This window comes from Hylaeus volcanicus, chromosome 6 (assembly GCF_026283585.1).
Source record: "Hylaeus volcanicus isolate JK05 chromosome 6, UHH_iyHylVolc1.0_haploid, whole genome shotgun sequence".
Lineage (NCBI taxonomy): Eukaryota > Metazoa > Arthropoda > Insecta > Hymenoptera > Colletidae > Hylaeus > Hylaeus volcanicus.
In genome coordinates, this window is record NC_071981.1 from 17,974,878 (window position 1) to 17,996,176 (window position 21,299).

Consider the following 21,299-nt stretch of genomic DNA (forward strand, 5'->3'; position numbering starts at 1 on the left):
CGTCGAAAGAATTGATCTCGTTTACCGGAGAGCTGTCGATTCGTCCTCTGTATCCAATTAAATCCAATTAGACCAAGAATGACAGATTTAAAATATAGGACGAAAAGTATCGATTGGCAAACCGTCGCGAGTGTATCAGATCTTTTCAATTATGCATTCTGACTCGAGAAAAAGTCACGTTGGAATGCTTTTAGGCAACAGATCGATTTTAAAACGAGTTCAGCATAAAATGAGTTCAGCATTTTGAAATATCAGACTATTTTAAATCCCAGTATAAAAATGTATGTGTATACTATTGTAAGTTAAACTAATTTGCCTGGAAAGGATGGTTGAACTCACTCCATTCATAAATCCGATGAAACCGGGGATGTTAACAATTTCGTCTTATGAAAAGCCCACTAGAATTGTCCGTGTAACTTATTTAACGCGCGTCTGACGGACTGCTGCGTGTAAAAAAGTTACGGAGATATAATTTCGTGCCCGGAGCACCGAAAAAAAAAAGCGGTTAAAGTAAAGCTCGCGTTCAAAAAATTCGTTTTGACATTTCACGCTGGAAATTCGAGCCAACGTCATGGCATAAAGTTACATGTGGCCCCGAAAATTCACGACAAAAACGTTGTTAACGCGAAACGTTTGTTCTTGTCGTGGTGGTAAAATATTTGTTTCCAAACATTATTCTTGGCCGCGAGCTAAAATTTTTTCCAGGTGTAAATTTATTATTCGTTACTCGATATAAATTAGAATTTGAATCGTACTATAAGCAGAAGGAGACTTGATTATTCAATAGAATTGATAGAACCTGTTTGACTTTGCATGCGATATGAAAATTGCTCGATCGAATAACATTCAACGATACCTATTTCTTCGTTTCTATTTCGAGCCTGTAGATGCAACCGATCAATGGGGCTACGAAGTCATTTTGGACGAGAGACAGGGTAACCGTTGCGAAAAAGATCGCGGATACTAAAAACAGACACAATGGAGAAGAGCGATAGAATTTCATATTTACGTTCGAGGGAGTAGTTTATTTTTGCGCCAGAAAGAAAAATTGAACGGCACTTTCCGGAGTTGAATGATGGAGACGGAATACTATAAGCAAGAATGTTCTAAGAATCAAGATGGAAGTTTATATTCAGTGGCCGGAGCACGGTGGCTAGTTTTTTTTATATTTCACTTCAAACGGAAACCATCATTCTGGAAAAGAGAAATGTAAGCGTCATAGGAGGAAACTTTACGAAAACAGTTCGGGGAAAATAAAATTTTTCACTGGGGAACGTTTTATCGCGAGAAGCCTAATGTAAAAAAGACTTGACAAGAAGAGAAAGGAATATAAATTTATACGAAGATAGATAAAGTTTATACGTAGGAAATAATGTTTAAACGGCATATCGTTATTTTAGCAATGAAAATTACCTTCGCTCGGGACTTGAGCATTTATCAGTAACTTGAGTCAAGAACCAAACATTCAAATTTAGCGTATTTCACGTCTCGCAGTTAATCGATTAAACAAATTTCCAATGTCTGTATTGTACTAGTTTGCATTTCTAATTGCAGTTTCTGTGGTTGTACAGGAGAGTCCGGTCTGAGGGTCCTGTCTGCCGGATCGAATCTTGTTCGCCCTTGCGAATTTGTAGCTGGACAGGAGTTCTCCTTGTAAATAGGGTAGCCTATGGTTTGCGAACACATCGAATCGAACAGTGTCAACACGACGAGCTACGTACAACGCTTTAATATTTGAATAATCAACATTACGTGTCAGCAGAAGTTCTGGCTGCTCGAGTGCTTGTTCTCCCAGCTAACGTAATTAGAGTTTCTTTCGCGACGAGTGCTAAAATTGGGTTCTTGGATGTCACTATTAAGACAATTTTCACGAGAGATTAATGTTTATTGGACGATATTTGTAAGTTGACGTTGTAAGTGGACGCCATCGAGGAAATGTAATGTTAATTTTACGATCGAAAGAAAAACGAAGAATTTACGGATGTTAATGAGGACGGAGCACGTAAAGAGGTTTAACTAACAAGATTCCCGTAACCTACTGTTCCGAAGTCGATGAAGTTAGGATAAACCTAGGACGTGCAGAGCCGGAGACAGTGCAAGCGCAACAAGTTCTGGATTCGTTAGAAAGTTTCCATCGGATATAGAGAAATGGTTAGTTCCTAAATTTTTCCTATAACTGTATCTTAAGTTTTTCAAAAATTTTACTTCGTTTAATCTTTGTCGAATAGCAAATGAGACTCTCGTCGGTTCCACTACTAAAATTGACTACGGTATGGAGGTTTAATTTAAAGATTGATCGACGAGTATAAATAAATACATTATAAATTATTTTCGTATGAAATGTACATTCAATAGTGATAGTAATAATCATATAAATTCGTCTGTTCGGTTAGAAATTAGGACAGTCTAATGGACCTGTCTGACCTATTACATGGAAGGCTGACTTATCGTTGACTTTACTACATGCTGGAGAGTTTCTCACCGATGCATCGATAGAAAGCATTCGACATTCAACTATCGGTAAGTGTAGTTAATCTTTACAACAATTTAGGAGAGATTTAAATATTTTACGTCCGTTTGCGACCACATTTTTTGTTCACGTGTAATTTATTTTTCCAAAATGGATCCAATGTCGCAAACTGGCAAACAGAAATTCGTTTCAGAAGAAATGTCGCGTGTATAAAATCCTGGACCACTAATGTGGTAAATGTTGCACGTTCGTTTAATTGAGCTCATCGCGACATTTCACTAATAACGTATGGCGGTTTTACGACGGATTTAACAGGTAATATCCGCTATGAAATGTAAACATGATAAAATTTAAGTGCGACGATTTAAATTCCCAAAACCCTGGAAATTTAAATTAAACCATTTCGCGAGCATTTACACCTGAATCATCAATTTGTCGGAGAAGCAAGAGCTTAACGACAGGGGACAATTAACATTATCATAAATATTACATATACGACGCACTGAAGTTTTAATTATACTCAGATAATTTGCAGCAGATTTTATGTCACGAAATGTACAAGATGTAAAATAAAACGTATTGTAATGATTCTATACATTTTAAAGCCTCCTAATGATTTCGATCTGTATCGCTCACTATTTTCCATTGAGAAGATATTTTTTATATTTCCCTCGCTATGTAACCTACGTCAAAAATGTTATTTATGTTTGGAAGAACTATCAAAACGAACAAAAACTTACACGTCATTCTATTTAAACAAATGAGGGAATGGAGTTCTGTCCTCGCCGAGACGCCTGTCAGATGTAATCCATTCATCACTCTTTTTCCTTGTTAAACCATCGTAAATCTTTAACACACGACAGTTCACTCCCGGCGACCTAACGTTTCGCAACAATGTTACGCGCGCGATTCCACTATATTTCGTTGTCTTTTATAAACTTGTACCCAAGAATTTCCAAACAATTAACCATTTTAATTGGAGTGCTTAAGATATGGATTTTAAATGACAACCATTGCCCATGCGTGCTCTCAAACTTTTGGCGTATTCCAGAAAACATTTTTTAGGATAACGAATACAAAAATAATAGCGATTTAAAACATCTTCCCGACACCAGTCCGTAAAGCAAGAAGTAAGTTCCCGACACATGGCGTCGAGTAGTCTGCCACCGCATAATAACAATTTATTAGGAAAGTTCGTTCTCGTCGCAGCGTATCCACTTCCACGGCTAACTTTTCTTAATGCAGCAGCTGCTTAGCGACAACTTGGCAGCCGACGAAGCCAAATTAACACTAATGCCACACAGCCTCGTTTTCTAATTAAGTATGTTAATTCGCACGCGGACGCTACTTTTGTTTCGCGTATTCTTTCGCGGGAATTACGAGAAGATTAAGCGCGCTGCTTTGAATTTGTTTTAAAGCGTGTTACGCGCCGTTTGCGCGACAATGCACGCGAGTTTTCGACGCGAAAAGGGAATATTGATGTCTCAGGGAAATCCTTCGCAAAGAAAAACTACCTTCAAGGGGTCCTTCAGAGTTGACCTGTGATCATTTTTCCACTAGACGTCTAAAATCAACGCGATAACTTTCGTTGAAAATAATGAACCAGTTAATACAGAAATTCCGCGTTTATCGTTAACCAAGATAAAAACGACCAAACAATAATAAAGTCGACGGAAGCAAATTTCTTGCCCGTTGAACAATCGACAAGAAAAGGAGTACAAACTAAATCCAAGAATGCAGGAACCGAATCAGGCAAGAAGATGTTATCGGTATTTAAAAAACAAAGTACGAGGAATCTCAGGGGGGATAGGATCTCGCCTCGATCTTTGAGGAAAAAGTATATCGAGAAACTTTTGCCCGAGTGGAGTATAACTTCCAGGAATTGATCCAAAAGAGGAGTAAAGGCAAGCTTCAGAAAAGCCCCTTCAACTATTCCCGGTAACAAGAGCTACCGACTTTTTCAAAAAAGGATGTTAGGTTTTTAAAGGAATTATTTATTCGACAGATGTCACAGATATCATGACAAATGGACCAAGGAAGATATTCGTAATGTGACGTTTATGTCTATATAATGAATTAGATAAAAATGTGATATTTAGTAAACCAATTGGAATATAAAATTCCATTTCATTTATGACAGTGATGGAACTTACCTCCATTACATTAAATTCTAACAGAGATGTGGGATAGGTCTACGTAGAAACCTCATTTCCATTACATTAACTTGTAATGGAAGTAGTGGAGCGGTGTCATCATACCGAACAGCGTCATCCGAAAGCATGAACTTTAAGTGATTTTTAAATCGGGATAAAAAAAATTACGAATGAAATCAAACTAATATAATTCAAGTTCTATTTGTATATATATTAGAGAAACCAAGTATTATTAAAATATTAAACAAAATTCTAATGGAGTTTGAAGTTCGTATCTCTAATTGAAGAGGAATAGAGTATTTGTCCAATATCATTATACGAAAAATTTTGAAAAAATTTTGAAGTTACAGCGATATCACACTCTTATCTGTCAGTCTTTCCACCAACTGCTGTTTCTTTCCTCTCGCAATTTGAAATATATACACGGAGGAAGAGCCTAACCACGATTTATCGCGAAACTTCGACTTTTCTTATCGTCTATCCACTTGTCGGCTAACTTTGCCAACCGAGGAGGGGTTGGCTACTTAACGGGCACTCGACAGTCAGCTTAACGCGAAAGTTAGCGTGCCAAGCAGATGTCAACGGCGTGTGTAATGCCGTCACGCGAGAATCGCCCCGTGGTCGCGTTTCCGGTTCGCAATATGCGCCCCTCCCCTGATGCAGGTCAACCTTGCTTCGGAGCTGCTCGAATTTCGCATTAAAGCATCCCCGCGCAATATGGTGGATATTCGTGGGAAAAATTTTCAGGAGCACCCGGCAGTAACGGGTCACGGGAAACTTCGCCGTGGAAATTGACACGGAAAGTTCAGGTCCTCGTATAAGGCTACTTTCCAGGTTCTCTCGTATTTTTCTTTTCTTCTCTCTAACAGCTATTATGCCGGCTACGCCATTGCCTGAGCGTCGAAGACGCCGTTTCAATGGCTGTTCCAACCCCTCCCATTGTATACAGTTACTTACTTTAAAATTCAGTCGCCATGCTATCTCTAAGTTTGCTGATTTATATCTCCTTATGCGCGGCTAGCGTCCCCTTCTGAGCTCGTTTTGTGTTAAAGTTGAGTTCCGAGATGAGCGTTGTGTTCACTCCGATTGATGCGATTGTTGTCCTCGAGCGGCGAGTAAAGTGGTTGGTGGTATTCTAATTTTTACTTTTTACTTTTGATCTTTAGCGAGATTTTATTACAGTCGTATTTAATTAGCTTGTACTTATACCAGTCGACGAGCCGTAGCCAAACAAAATGGTAATGGTAATTTTCCTGCCTACGGACGAGATGAGAATCGAGCCGACAACGGAGATACGACGGTATTCCAACGAAGGTGGCCCCTTTTATTGCGTCGCGACGCGCCCCGTAGACTAATTCTCATGACACATGAGAGTCACTTTCATTGCCAGCGACAAGTTCGGTATACGTGGTCGCTCGCAAATTGCTTTCAGCAATCGCTGACTGGCGCTACCCTCGCGAAACTAAACTGCAGCACACACCGCAGTTGCTGCCAGGCGTCTCGGAAATTCGCCTTGTTATCTAAATTCTCGTCTCGGATCAGCGGCGGCTCTTCTTCCGTTTATGTTTGCGCCTGGGCGAGGATCGCGTTTCTTCTTTGATGCCTTTCACGACGAAACCGGACACGACGAAGTCGCGCGACACTCTGATCTTTAAGAAGCGCTGAAAGATTCTCATTTTCACTGTTTAATGGAAATTCTTCACGTCGACAATGACATTCTTTGCCATACAAGTATGGTACACTCGTAAACTGCTGGCTGTTTTAACAAGTTGCGATTCTTGGATCGAGGATTATATGTATTTATGATGTAAACTAATATAATGAACGCATTCTAAACGTAATGAAAAGGTTGGTGCACTTGCGCATAATGAAATAATAATATTATTATATTAATCATAGAATGTATTCAAAATATAAAATTCGCAGCCTTTCAGCGCCAAGATTTTTCACCTAGGTTCCAAATATGACTGTTAAAATTAATGAATGAAAATCTCCAGCCGTTTTCGAGATACAATTTTTTTATTGGTGCGCTCGATATAAGCAGAAACGAGGGATATCGAATTTTCGTTTTATCACGACACTTGTGCAAGTGTCGATTCGCTAGAAATTCAATAAAAGTCCGCGGAACTTCATCGGCACTAGTTATTATTATCATCAGTTTTTCGCTACTTTCGAGAGATAAGGTGCCAGCTGCGTCGATGCCGATTCACCCCCTAACCTCGATTTTTGTAACTAGTATAATTCGCTCTTCACCATAGTAATACTAGTATTCCTTACTAAATCGAAAGAAAATTCCATAAAACAAAAAATCCCCAAGCTAAGAAACCAGTGCACACGATCGAATAACTTATGGTAAACAAATCGAACTGTTTCACTCCGTTGTCTGCGCAACCGTCGATCCGAATAAGTCTGTTCGGTGAAAACCTTCCCTTTTCGAGCGTATTTCGGCAAAGGGATTAAAAAAGAGAATTCCAGAACCGGTCAGTTGCTCGACTGCAGTGGCGGTGCACATCGGATTCGAAAGAGGAAACGGCTCGAAATTCAATAGCCGTCGGCGGGCCGCATAACCATTCGTTCCTGTCGAAATACCCTTCAGAACGACGCGTCATCCCGTCGAGAGTCATCCGTGAAATCCAACGACGTGGTCGTTGCACGAGCGCGTTTTGCAGCTCCTGGGTTAAGATTCCGTCGACCGCTGGCGTTCGTTCCAAGATCCCAGAGAACCGTTGGACCTCCCTGGAGACGCAACCTCGATTTTACTATCGGTCCCGAGACCGTGTCGAGTATTAGTCTGCGAATAGTTGCGATAAGCGGAGGACCAAGAAACACCACCGCCCTACGAACACTGTCAACGAACTCGAGAATGTTGTCTGAGTAATTAACAATTAGCGGATCGACGTGTTTTCGCAACGGCGGAATAACATCGTTACATTTTGAGATGGCGGTCTCGAGACAAGAAGTGGTTCGAATACATCTTCCAGTCGGCTTTCCTTTGGTGTTGACGTGCTCGTTGCTTTAATTAAATTTAAATGACTGCGTTGGGTGGGCTTGTAAGAATGAAACTTTGTTACGTGGTTTTCAGGTTCCTTTTTTCCTGATGGTATCTTTATGTGGTACATTGTAGTTTTAATTGAAATGCGTTCATAGTTTTGAATTATCTTTAACGGATGGTTCTTGGTAGAATTAGTTATTTATTATTCTGAACCGAGGCAGAATATAGAAGATATTTGTTATTTTTAGTATATGTGACATTTCATGGATTATATCAATGTTGCTTTAAATTCCTTACAAATTCATGTTGTGGATCAAAGTGTACTTTCGGAAAGAATTATTAATGGAATTATTGATTCGTCGTCGGAATGGTAAATACACTTCTAACGTTTGCGTCAGTCGGATAGTAACGTCTTGCTTTCCGCTCGCAAAAATAGGGAATATATTATCGGGCACCATATTAGATTCTCGAAACGATTCGAGCTTACTTATTCCCGATACGGCACGTACTAAAAGGCGTTCTTTGAAGTGACTTTATTCGAGTAATGCCTCGTATTGAAATGAAACGGGACGAAAACGTTCATTGAATTTTTCACGTCTTTACGATCAACGTAACTCTTGATACCGATACTTGCCATTTCAAGTAAAATATGCCATTTGCAATTACAAAATCAGTCGAACGATTTTTAGTATTCAAATTTTTCTGTTAAGTTTTCACAATTATTTTTGAACATTTTTTTTGGTTTTCTCATCGATTAATAATTTTTTACTACTTATTTACTACCTATTTTACTACCTATTTAAAAACGTTAATACAAGAAACTACAATTTTATTCTTCATCTCAGAATTAATAATTTTCTGTCATTGCAGATAATATTCCAATTAGACAGTCGTCTCAAATAATTTTTCCTGGTTCTGTGCTGCTTTCTCTCCCCCGTCTGTGGTTTTCTTATCAACTCCGAGTCGTAACGAGAGAATACGGATTCGTAAACAAACTTTCAAATTGCATTAAGAAACGCCATTTGCATTTTGAATTTCATCCACGTGACTGCGAAACCGTAACTCAGTTGAAATATTGTCGCTTCCCATTTGAATTTCTTGATTTATCCGAGTTCAGTTTGATCTCGAAGAACAAACAAATTTTATGAACAAGCTGCCGCGCACAACGCGAACTTAAAATTTGTTCATCCGCGAAGGGAATCGCTAGCAATCATACCGCCTCTCTGCTCGGGGGAACTTTCGAACTGATTTTGCAATCCCAATGAGAAGAAAACAGCAAGCAATTGGTCCGGGTAAACAGTTGAAATATCGTTACACCAAAAACAATGCAAAGAAGCACGGAATTGTGGTCTGCAAAACTAGACAATAGCAATAAGCTATTCTTGTGACGTATAGACATATGGAAACATAAATTAAAATTCGATAAAATTAATTTTGTTCTGTATTTTTTCAGATAAGTGAGTTGCCTTGAAGCCCAAGATTAATCAGTGTTCGTTGAGTAACTTTGAAGATAAACACAAGCACTCCAGAAACGGGAGAACTTCTTTCGATTCGTGGCAATTTTTTAGAAATTTATTTTATAGAAATTTAATTACAAGTACGTAATTTTAGTGATTGTGTCCATAGCACAATATTTAAAATAACTAACCGTGAACGTGCGTGCCTCCACCGCCGAGGAGATTAAACTATCCTAAAATCTCTCGAGATTAACCTCTCTTGAAGTTTCATAACCACAATGGCTCCCACTTAGAAACAGGAGTTGAAAATCTTATACAATGTAACATCAAATTTCGTGTACACTTAGTAACGGTGATATCAAAATTACTCATGGAAGTTTTCCAGTCCTCCTCGGTGATATCAATTTCTCGCTGTATTCAGGTTAATTCACGATTTCAATGAAACAAGAAATAATGCTATGAGAATTTGCAATTCGAAATTCGATTAAATAAAAATCACCCATATCAAAAGAAGTAAAAAGTAGTGATGCCAATTATCAGTCTCGATTTGTATCATATAACACCGATGTTTCTAAAAAATGTCCCTTGTAAATAAATAGCGATACAGAGATTTCATTTCTTGTTTATTACTCGAATAGAACTCTACGCCATCTTTGTATAACCTTAGTCGAGTATGAATAGTTTGAAGAACTTCATATAGTTTCAGAGTGCTACAAGACTCAACAGGGAATCGCGGAATTATTAAATGCAATAAAGCTATGCTTTTGTACGCCGGGTTTTATATAATTCCATCAAAAGGAGGACGTCATTTACGTCTCCCCAAATGCGAGGTACTTTGCCCCAGCTCTCAGTTGCATTCTCGTAAAGCGATTTAGATTACCTATTCCGGATTTCTGGTAAAGCCAGCGTTATGTAAGCTGTCTTCGTTTACTCGCACGTCTAACCAAAAGTAGATTAACGCTGGAAATAGTTTTTTCGCTCCGTGCTTACGTCAATGATGACGAACAAAAATCGAGACGAGGGAGTCCGCAACGAAGAATGGCTAAAAACCAAATACAACGGATATAAGCGAAATCGAGTGGATATTGAAGCTTCGGAGTTAACTTCGAATGCGAATATTATCGCTGGAACTAGAGAAAAAAAATTGTAGATCGGTGATATTTGATATGGGCATTGTTCAACAATTTTATGTAATCTTATGTTGCTTACTATACGTATATTGTGTAATCTATTTTATATTAATGTACTAGTGTTTGTTTCATTTAAATCATAAGCAGAAACATCGTGATTATTTATCAAATTAGCGAACAATTTATCTAGAATATTTGCTCCTACAAATATACTAATCGTTTGTCTTTTTTGGAAGAATTCTAAAAAACATTTTTTGATTACATTGAAATAGTAAAGTGCGAGTACTTCTTCGACTACACACGTGGGAATACATGAATATAAACATCGGGAAATGGAGAGAGTGTGCTGTTAAAAATGCTGAAGGAATGAAATATTAAAGTGGACTGGAATATAAAATCGAATACCACTCTAGGGTATATAAACATTTATATTGTACGTGTATCTACCCTTTTTATTGTTTATTATTCATAATCGTGGTTCGCAAAGATTTAGAAACATCGTCCTCTAATTCTATAAGAAACCATTTTTATCCAGATATGTTTCGGGAGAAATTTATTTCATCATAATAAAATATAATTAATTTGCTCGATTTTATTTCGAAATCATAAAAGAAACACCGTGCATTTGTTAAACTAGAATTGTTTCAGGGCTTAAAGAAAGTCATTTTACGAAAACAAATAGCAGTCCATTTGTCACGACAATTATATAAATTATTACTGCATTTGAATATTTTAATGTCGTTGCAAAGGGGATTATTTGTTTACACGGAATTACGCAGAATTCTGTCAAAGCAATTCGGGATGAAAATTCAGCGTGATCGTAAATAATTCAAAATATTTAACGGTCTCGCGGCTATTTTTCAATTTCATTACATTTCAACGATTCCAAGTTGTAGTGATAACTGTTTGTTTTTTGGAAAATAATCGTTCGATTAATTTTTTCATCAACATCTCGTTACAAAATGTAATATCCACTACTAAATAGAGGTCACACCCAATCAGCCATTACACAAAACGACAAAAGCGTATTCGAATCGCGAGTAGAATTTCTTTCGCGTCATCGTGGGACTTGTTGTTCGTGGTTGAACTCGAAATAAGAATATCAAAACGCCAAGGAAAACCAAAGGAACGGCGCAACAAACATTTATCTGGGTCATGTAGACTAGCAACTCGAACAAGTAAAGCCGCAGGGTTACATCGAACGAAATTCCGGCGCTTTCTGACGAGAAAATCGTTGGGAACGGCGGTAAAACGGGGACATATCATCTTGCTATCCGTATGTTCGCTAAAGCGATTTGGATTACCTGTTCCACCTTTACCGAGGAGTTCGCGGAGAACAATTTTATACTTGATTCACTGATCGTGGTCCACATTTACTGCAGCGTTAACCTCGATCCGTGGGTTAATTTATTATCATTTCTCTATTGTGGTAGCTACCAATGGATCTCGTTTATCGAAGGAACACTATATTTTCCAATTGAACTTCTGTTTGATATAATTCCTTTTTCGTGTACAGAAATGCTGTTTATTATTTTTAATTTTGAGGTATAACGAAATGTATTACGAAATGTACTGTAAATACGTACTGTAAAAAGATGAGTTTCTATAAACATCCTCAGGCTAATTACAGGTATATTGGCATTTCTATCCACCCTCGAAGAAATAATTTCCCAAGGATACGAGAAAACGCTCGGCAGAATTTAGAGTGGAGCGCGAAACGCGAAACTCGCTTCTTCTTGCCGCGCGTTTACGTCACAATTTTAAATGACAAGTCGCGCATCCCGGCCACGAAAGCCCGTCCATACGAGCAATAATCTTAAATTTACTACGAGCCAAGAATTTTAAATCTATGAGATATTTCTCGAGCGTGTACGTGCATTTATCACGCGAGCGCACCTTCAGTAGACGCCGCCGGGGCGCATTCTGTGCAGGAAATTTGATGCGGTGGATACCGCAAGAAAATGCACAAAGGAACGTACTTTGCTCGGGAAACCTGGAAACGTACGTTTCATGACCAGACTGTGCATATTATTCGTTACGTTTGATCGTTTCGCGGTACCCCCGACGGTATGGAAACGCTCGCTATCGAACTTTCAAAGCGAGTCGATTCTACGTAACGTACCAATGCGAGCCCGCAATGGAGTGTCCTGGGTGTCTGGCCGCATCTCCGTTCAACGTTCATTCATAATCGTGGACGCTAATGGGACAATGGCGGTCTCATCTTCGAAGCATTTCTCTTCATTTTCTACGTGAGCTGAATGAAACGCCCTTAGCGTTGCAACTTCCAGGAAAATTCACCAGAGACACTTATTATTATAAATAAAACAACAAAAGTCATTTCTCGGCAAACTGTACATTATACAGTCAGTTTCACAAGTATTCGTGACCTCTATGTCTATTTCTTGATTTTTCCAACTATTTTTTTGCAATGATTTTTTTCAAAATTGTTCATACAACAGGACGAACAAATTTGGTCGAAAACGTGATTTTTGTTTTTTTGAGACTTGAAACTTGGCACATATTAATCTTTTCTCGTTAAATTGCAGAAACTAGAATGGGCTCTAAAGAAAATTTCTCAGACAAAATGTTAAACAGAGAGCCATAGCGTAAAAGTGCACGAGTGCACCTGGCGTGATTTACAGTGGATGAAATAGCCTTGAACGATCAATTGATTTTAGTGCGATTATAGTGACCATCCACCGCAGAGATTCTTTTGCTGACCAGGTGATTTTTCCCCGATTATGACGATGAAATAGCGCGACTCGAATATTTTTCACCATTAAATTTCTCCATCTTGTCCTATCACTAAATTCCTCCCACCCCACTGTCCCGCCCCACCTACCATTAAAGCGAAACATTTACATTTTATTTTCTATGACGTAATTATAAAAGCATCCTCGTTTCGCAAATTACGAAAGCTCAATTAGTTATATGAATTAATGCCGATGCAATATTTAAAATTACTCATTAAACAGGAGAAACCCCCCATCAACGTGATGAAGGTTTTCAATTTTGATCGCGAGCACAGTGCTTCAATTATATCAGAAATCGCTTACAGCGATGATACCATATCGGGTCAGAGTAATATCGGACCCGACGAACATTGTTATTAGCGTTTGTATTCAAAAATAAAATCCATCACTGATGCGTCGAATTTCGCACACGTTAACGCGAATGGAGATATTTTAATAGGAAATCGAAGAGGGGGAGAGAAAGAGGGAGATAGAAACAAGGCATTAAAATCAAACGTTTAATTGTGCATATTTTGATTTTATGTAATGTCGGATTCAAATTTGTGTAAAAAGGCCTACGAAATAAGTTTGTCGTGCCTCCCGTTTGAACACAGACGCGTAATTTTGCCCAGAATTAGCTGGAATAAATCAGGGAAAATTTATTCGAGTGATACCAGCGCGCAGTATCATTTGTTATCCCGTCTTGCCGCTTAAGAGCTGCGATTAACATCGCGTAGTATTAATATGTACGTACATATGAATGTACGTAGCCGTGGAAGACCGGCGTGTTAGAACTCACGGAATCCGGATTTAGAAGGTCCAAAAGTGTAAACTCGCGCTTAACTTTAGCAGAGCATTGTAGAGAGTGGATTATAATACTTTTTAAAATTGAGGTTAATTATTGTTTTACTGTACGTTTATTAACGATAAATCTTTTCGTGGTCCTGGCAAGTTTGAAAGCATAAAGTTCAAGTAAAATTTACGAATATTATGCTTGGGTAGACCATAAACGGTTTCATTAATTTTCAATACTGAAGACGAAACCAGACATCAGCATCTAAATGATTAAAGAATCCTTACATTTATTATGTATATCAAACTTCAATCTATGGCTGATCATAGTAGTCTTGCTCTACTTATCCTTGATTGAATTTTCATCGATATTGAGGTGATTTTAATGGGAACGAAATGGGGATGTTTATATTACATGTGTGTAAAATTTCAAGATAATCGGCTCATTTTCTACGGAGATATTACGTCAACGAGCTCGAAGCATGGTGTTCCAAGAAAATCGGCTTTAAAGTTTGCCGCGCAGTGTTACAGTATATGGGGAGTTCAGTTTAAAGTCCTGTAACTTAGCCAATTTCTCCAATTTCAGAGTAAAACTTCACAATTGTGTATTAACTTCTAAGCTTTAACAAAACTCTAGAAAGAAATCTATTCCTGCTTACATTGAGGAACAATTCCAATAATTTCATTTTTTCAACTTCCCTATGAGCTAGCAGCCAACATTTCAACGCAAATCCCCGACGCTCTCTCGCAGCCGAAAGGATCAAATCGCGGAACGGTTCAGCCTTGATCGAAAAATAATGCTGTTTCGCGACGAGGTATTACCTCGTACGAGGCACATCGTGACGCGATTACGAACTTCCGGCGTCCCCGCGTAGTTTACGTCGAATATTATTAATATGCATGAGAGAGAGGATGAGCGAAGCGTATAACGCGCAAGGACAAGAAAGATTCGTCGACTGGCAAGAACGAAGTTGCGCACGAACAAAAAATTCCCTTTCAGCGGAGGCTGAGGGATGGGAAGGGCAGGATCTCTCTTCAACTGGTTTATAATCCTTCGATTCGAATAACACAAAAATTTTGTTTAGCTTTAGTTTCTCGTCAATTTTCTCTATTTAAAATGGCGCTCTTCTGTACAGGTGTCTTTGGAGTGAGCATCCCCTGACAATAAATTCATCGTGTTTTATGCATTCCAGGATCCATTTAGTATGCAGCCCTACGCTCTGTTCCCGACCAATGTGAAACGAAGCTCCAAGTTTACGCGATCGATCGGTCCTCGATTAATTTTTGGAATTACGTAAAATCCAGCGTGGCTGCTTCAATCGCGAGGGGATTCTACGAAGATCTCCACGAAGAGCTCGGAGACGCGCCTTGAGGTTTCGTGATTGATGAACAATTTATGAGTGGTCGTCCGCGGGGTCGCGTTTCCACGCTTATTCATTCGACACACGTGTCCTGCGATACCGTAAAGGACACCACCATAAATATTAATGCACAAGGTGTCGCGGCCGGCGTTGCCACCTTGAATATCTTTCTCTTGTCTTCCCCGAGAGAAATTGTTTTTCAGTGGTTGTATGACTTCGGCTGGTTCAAGCAGTATGCATCGATACCCATGTTTTATGGATGTGTACACATTGCGGATATTTTCCGAGTTATTGCATTCTGTGAGAGGAGGTATATACAATTTCTGAGGGAAATTCGAGAAGGAGGTTTACCATAGCGGGGTAATATGTAGCACCAACTTTTCTTAACCTGATTTTTGTTTCAACGGTTGTTTCAACAAGTACGTGGTGAAGGTATTGCTATTGTCGAAGGGAACATTATCTTGTGTGTATTCAATGCTCGGTAATCCTAATCTCCCCTAATGTAGGCCACAATGTTTCGCGTCCAAAAGCACCCACTACCAAGGCAAACGTAACACATAATGATTGCACGTTTGTTCTTTACTGAAACGAACGACAATGTTTGCTCTTAGGCTACAAACTGTAAGAAGCTTCCGAAGCAACGAGAAATGTCAACAAGGCTACAAGTTATTGCTCAACACTGTCTACGTAACCGCAGCTTTGTTTAGACTGTCTCCTAGAGCATCGTGTAAAATAACTTCTCGTCAAATAATTACATTTTAGTATAAATTATGCATGTATTAGCTGAAGAAGGCCACGAACGTGGTCTAAACGTTTATTATTAATAAAAATGAGTATTAGGGTAAATTGTAAAGTTATGTCTCTTAATTTCAACGAAAGCTCAGGAGATTTCGAAAATCCGGTAAAGTTTCATTTTGAAGAGAATTCAGTATCATGTCAGAGGTTGGAGTGATATAACGATTCTATGGATGCTCTTGGGGCGCGAAGTCCATTTTTCTCAAGAAATATTACCTAGAACTGTCAGTTTCGTGGCAAATAGAAGGGATAACATATTTCTATATATTTTATGTAACGTTCAAGTGTCGATTGTTTTATCTGTTTAATATTCACTTGTAATAATTAAGTCGAACATTCATATTGAGTGGCATGTCATTGTACGCAAGAGTCCACAGATCAATCTCAGAAAAAAATTGGGGTAACAGACACCTAGTGGTTAAAATCTGATTAAACACTTGAACGGGCTCTAAGGTGAGGGAATTTAGATAAAACTTCAGAAACAGCAAAAAATAATAAAGGCGATAAAATGGTCGACTCTGAAGTTTTGATATGAACCTGGAAAAGAAAACGACCGCAGAGGGGTGAATTTATATTAAAATTCTAAATACCCTCTTTTATCGCCATTAAATGACTTCTTTTAACAACTTTTATCCCATCTAAGTTATATCTGAATCATGGAGGCTGTCCAAATATTTAATCCCTCTTTAAACACTTTATGGCTGTTACTCAGATTTTTATTTCCTATTGTTTTAACATCATTATTCCGCAAAGCTTGCAAATATTATGCATTTAAAATAAAAGTTCATTAAAGAAAATGAGGTGTGCAAGGAGGCACAGAGCAGCCAGGTGCTATATCTGAGCCTAACCACATCGCTGTTGCGTCTGACCCGAAGCCATCACATATAAGAGACAGCTTCCAAGTGGTAAGCGCATTTAAGCCAGAATCGCGCTTGAAAAGCCTTACTCGTGAATCTTCGCGTGGATCTAGGACGAAACGGCGTAATACTTTCGCTCTTACAAACCAAGAATATTACTTTCTATCCACAAATGTTTAACCATAGAGTATAGCACACAAATGAAATTAATTTTTGTTTATTTAGATATCGATTCGAATAAACCCCATCACCGACGAGAGTCAATTAATACCAGCATAAATTCACTTTTTCTCACGTCTTATAGGCAATTGGGCTTCAAAGCCGAAACGCGTACAAACGATTCGTATCGCAAACTCTGCGCAATTTTCAAACGAACTCGGCAACTGCCCGACGTCTGGAAATTGTCTTAACGTCCTCAACGAAGACCAGAGTGGAACAGATTGACGACCACGTCGGGTACACGTCTCGGTGCAACTTTAACTAAATGATGCACGGTCGAATTGCACGATGTGTGGGTGCATTAGGAGAGCGACGAAAACCGCATATTCCGAATCAGAAATCAGGCCACGCCGAGTGTCTGACTCTCATGCAGCTCTATTGTGTCACAAACTTCCGGGATTCTCCGAGTAGAGAAACGCTGGACAACGCGCGCAGGAACGAGCGACTCGATTATGACGAGAATTAAAGCTCATGAAACGAGCAAACGGTTCGGGAGACCATGGAAGTTACTGGCTCGTGCATCTGTTGCTGGAAATTTCCAGCTGTCGCTGGGAGAAATTTTTTACGAAATGTGAATGGTCCGTTGCTCGGAATTATATAAAAATTTATTCATATTTCTACTTTACTGGAGTTTCTTATTTCCCTTTCAGACTACTTTTTCATTAATTCTGCTCGAACTGCAGTTAAGGTTATTAATTATTAAACATTATTTCGCGAGTGAATTATTAAACGTTGTAGTTTGATTGGTTACGATTAAATTTATATTTATGGTTTGTTTTAATCTTTCTAGTACCGAAAGAAAGATCGTGGAAGTAGTCGAGCCTTGTGATAGGTCAGACACAGTGGTCAGCCTTTATAAGACGTATTTCACTGTTTGTATACTACTTACTCATAGTGCCGCATTCTTCTTCACCTGAAACCGATCTATCAATCAACTGTTCCCTTTATTCTGATAAGGCATATACACTATTCATTTCGCAGAATAAAAAAATATCGCAATTTGTCAAATTTCATCGACGAATAATTTCTTCAAAAACGTCGCTCAGTTTCATAACTTTGGAAATCACTACTTGCAGAAGCATTCGGTGCAGAGTATATGGAGGGCTCGTTAGGGTGGTCCTCATTTCACCATTCCTGATTAGTTTATTATAATTATTTGACGAATAATCCCTCGAACACCCACTTGACGAATGTGATAATTTGAAGGATTTTAGCACCACCAAAAAAATTCGACAAACGTTTGGACCCTAAGGACCACCCTACGGCTCGTAAGGGAATCTTTTACTCACGTGTTTCGTAGCCGTATACCCGGTGATCTGCTGCAGCTTGCTGCTGACCACGTTCGTTCCAGGCTTCGACGGTTTCTCGCTCTTGTGCCATATCCCCACCACGCCAGTAATTATCAACGCAGCCAGCGTAATTATACCGATCAATAATGACAGAGTCACGATCTTGCTACGAGGCGATATTACCATCGCCATCTTTCCACCGTTTTAAAGCGTCCCCCCTCCCGCGTCAATCCTCAACACTTTCCACCCACAAACTCTTAACGAACAGTTTCCAACGGGTGTGCCCGATGGATGAGAAAATTATCAATCAATAACGCCGATTAACATCAATATATCATTTATGTATACATATATCTAGGTATATGAATATATATATATATCTCTCTCTCTCTCTGCGATTTTGGGGGATAAGTGAAGGAATTCAACTATAATATACCTCTCTCGGGGTCGTACGAGATTCTTGCGTGTAGTTAACCAAGACACCCGTTGTTATTATAACTTTATCGTGTCCTCGTACTCGAATATCGACGACGTGTCAGCCGAATCGTCGTGGACCCTCCTTGAAGTCATCTGGCAGGAAGTGACTCGTTTCCCTGGCTGATTGTTCAAGCTATCGTTTGATCCTCTTCAGCTGGTGGTATCGTTTCGTCGGATCGTTCCGGAAGTTTCCCTGTTGTAGTCTGCGTTTATTCAACAAGAAACAATCTCGTTGTGTTCAACCTCGTTCGACGTGCCTGTTTATTCTCTGGGATGTTCTTCCATTCTTTTCATCCTTGGACTTCCTAGGAAAAGTTGGGCCTACGTACGAGGACGAGTCTTGTTCAATCTATTTAATGGACTAGGACTATCAACGGTGCTTGAAAACGATCCCCTATGTAGGCAAGGGATGAATGAGTTTCTTTGAGAATTTGGGTTTGTGGAAGAAGGGTGAATCCTACTTGGAGGACCCGATACGTTAAGAGTATCTTCTGCTCCTTAGATGTTAGGAGTCTCTCTGTTAACTTAGGCCTATTCGAGAAGGCCAGTTCTCTAAGTCTATTTAAAGGACTCTTCCAACAGTATTCAGTAACTTTTTTAATAGAGCCACGCAGTCCTCTGGCTTGATCAGTTTTCTGATCAGTATCTTCTGCTTCCTAGGTGTCTGTCTCCCAACTTGGGCCTACGAGGAAAGTGAATTCCGATTGAATTCCTTCAAAGGACCTTTGGAGTACCGATCGGAAACAGTGATACATGCAATCTTCCCCCGCTTAGCTCCAAGTATCCCCCCGTTCCACCCTTGTGATCTCGATCACGTCCCTAGATGGCGTCTGGTTTCGCTTTCAGAAATTTTACTACGAATCTCGGGAATTCATCACGATGATATTACATTCCCGCCGGGTGGTTTCTCTCGTTGAATCTCGTCTCTACGTGCATGGGTCAACAAGTTTAGCACTCCTCGGAACTTTCTCGCGCGAAACTCCGGTCTTCCTGGAATTTCTTAATGTCGCCCCTTGTGAGTATCTTTCCGCGTAACTTCTTCGAACGCGCTCACCTCGGGACACCCGGTACACACTCGGGCTGATTAACGGATTCGGTATCAACGCGAGGTTCTGCGTCTCGGCGCATAGCTCTTCAAGAATGCTTCCACCGGTATCCTCTCGTCCTGAACAATCTTTATTCCTCTTTTACTTACTTCGCGTGGACTACTTTTCAATAATTCTCTGCGAAATATCCCGGCACTCGACCGCGAGTTTACTCGCCCGGTACTAAGGGAATGCGAAGTTAGTTTATAATTCTACCGAGAATGCCGAGTATTTCTTTCATCAATACCATTTTTCGTCGAGCACGTTCCATTCCAATACCCTGTAAGATTCTCAGCCACCACTCGAGGTCCTCTGCAAATCGGATAACCGGAATCTTGTACACCTCGCTTGTTTGACTCGTCCGGTTTGCGTTGGGCCTTTTAGAGCTTCCAGAAACGGTTTGCTCATCGAGCACCCGCCGCGAGAGTTAATTCGAGAATGCTCGACGAGTTCTTTCGATTCTGGAATTTCCTTTCACCTGTTAAATTTGATACGGCCCGAGTCTTATTTCGGAGCACCCGGTACACACTCGCGAAGATCAACAAGTTCAACGGGCGCAAGGAGACAACGACAACGAGTTGCGATAAATTCGTCTGAATAATCAACAATGAACATCACCCGGCGAATTATTGTGGCAACGAGATACTCCCACGCTTCTTCTTCAGGGTTTCGTTTAATGAGATCGCGGGAGGAAACCGAGAAGCTTGGAAGACGTCCTCCTCCGATTCCTTTGTCTTCTCTGCGACGTTCTCCGTCACTTTTTCGGATCACTGGCTCGTAGCAGTGGATATTCGACCTCCTTTAGTCTCCGACGGATGTCAGGCCTGTATATTATGAAAACAACGAGACATCAACAATTTTACGCGTCCTTATATTAGGGAGATTCGAACCATTTCCCCGAGAATTTTTTTGGTGGACTGCGACTGGTTCAAACGAGTTGCAGAATTGTAAGTTTAACTTGACACAAGACGAACGTCTTTATAAGAGTAATACAAGTTATAAAAACCTGGATGAATATAACAACAAAGATCACGCTTAGTGAATCACGTAAAAAGGAAAATTTGGGATTTGGACGGGCGACGAGAGCACAGGGAAATTTAGGCGAAGGGGTTGTAGCAATTGCAGCATGGAGAGATAAATTGGAAGGGAGTAAACTAAGTAAACATATAGGAGTCTTAGAACGGAGGTTCTTGTAAACCAGACAACGCAGTAGGGGTATCTGTTTCTGTTGCAAATTCAGCCATGCAAAGCATTGAAACAGAGAAGTTACATGATCGAATTTACGAGCGAGTTGTGGAAACGAAAATACGTATTTTGGATTCACCGGGAGACAATGATCGAGAGGAAAGATAAGAAACGTGACCACGGAGAAGATTGATGAAAAATTTATATAAACGAATACTTTGTAACGGGAGACGAATCGACGAAGCTCAGAATGAATGAAATACTGTTTAGTTTGTATTTTTAACTCCTGCCTTCCTCATTTTCTA

General features: G+C 39.6%; 1 protein-coding gene across 7 annotated transcripts in view; it reads right to left on the reverse strand.

Annotated features, from left to right (window-relative positions):
* Positions 1–21,299, reverse strand: part of LOC128877874 (collagen alpha-2(IX) chain) — a 236,225-nt gene that overhangs the window by 86,053 nt on the left and 128,873 nt on the right. The window contains exon 2 of one of the 7 annotated variants that reach the window (XM_054125498.1): positions 18,248–20,633. The exons of the other annotated variants lie outside the window; for them this stretch is intronic. Coding sequence (XP_053981473.1) covers positions 18,248–18,439 — 192 coding nt within the window. The 5' untranslated portion in view covers positions 18,440–20,633. The remainder of the gene's footprint in view (positions 1–18,247; positions 20,634–21,299) is intronic. 7 annotated transcript variants of the gene reach the window in all.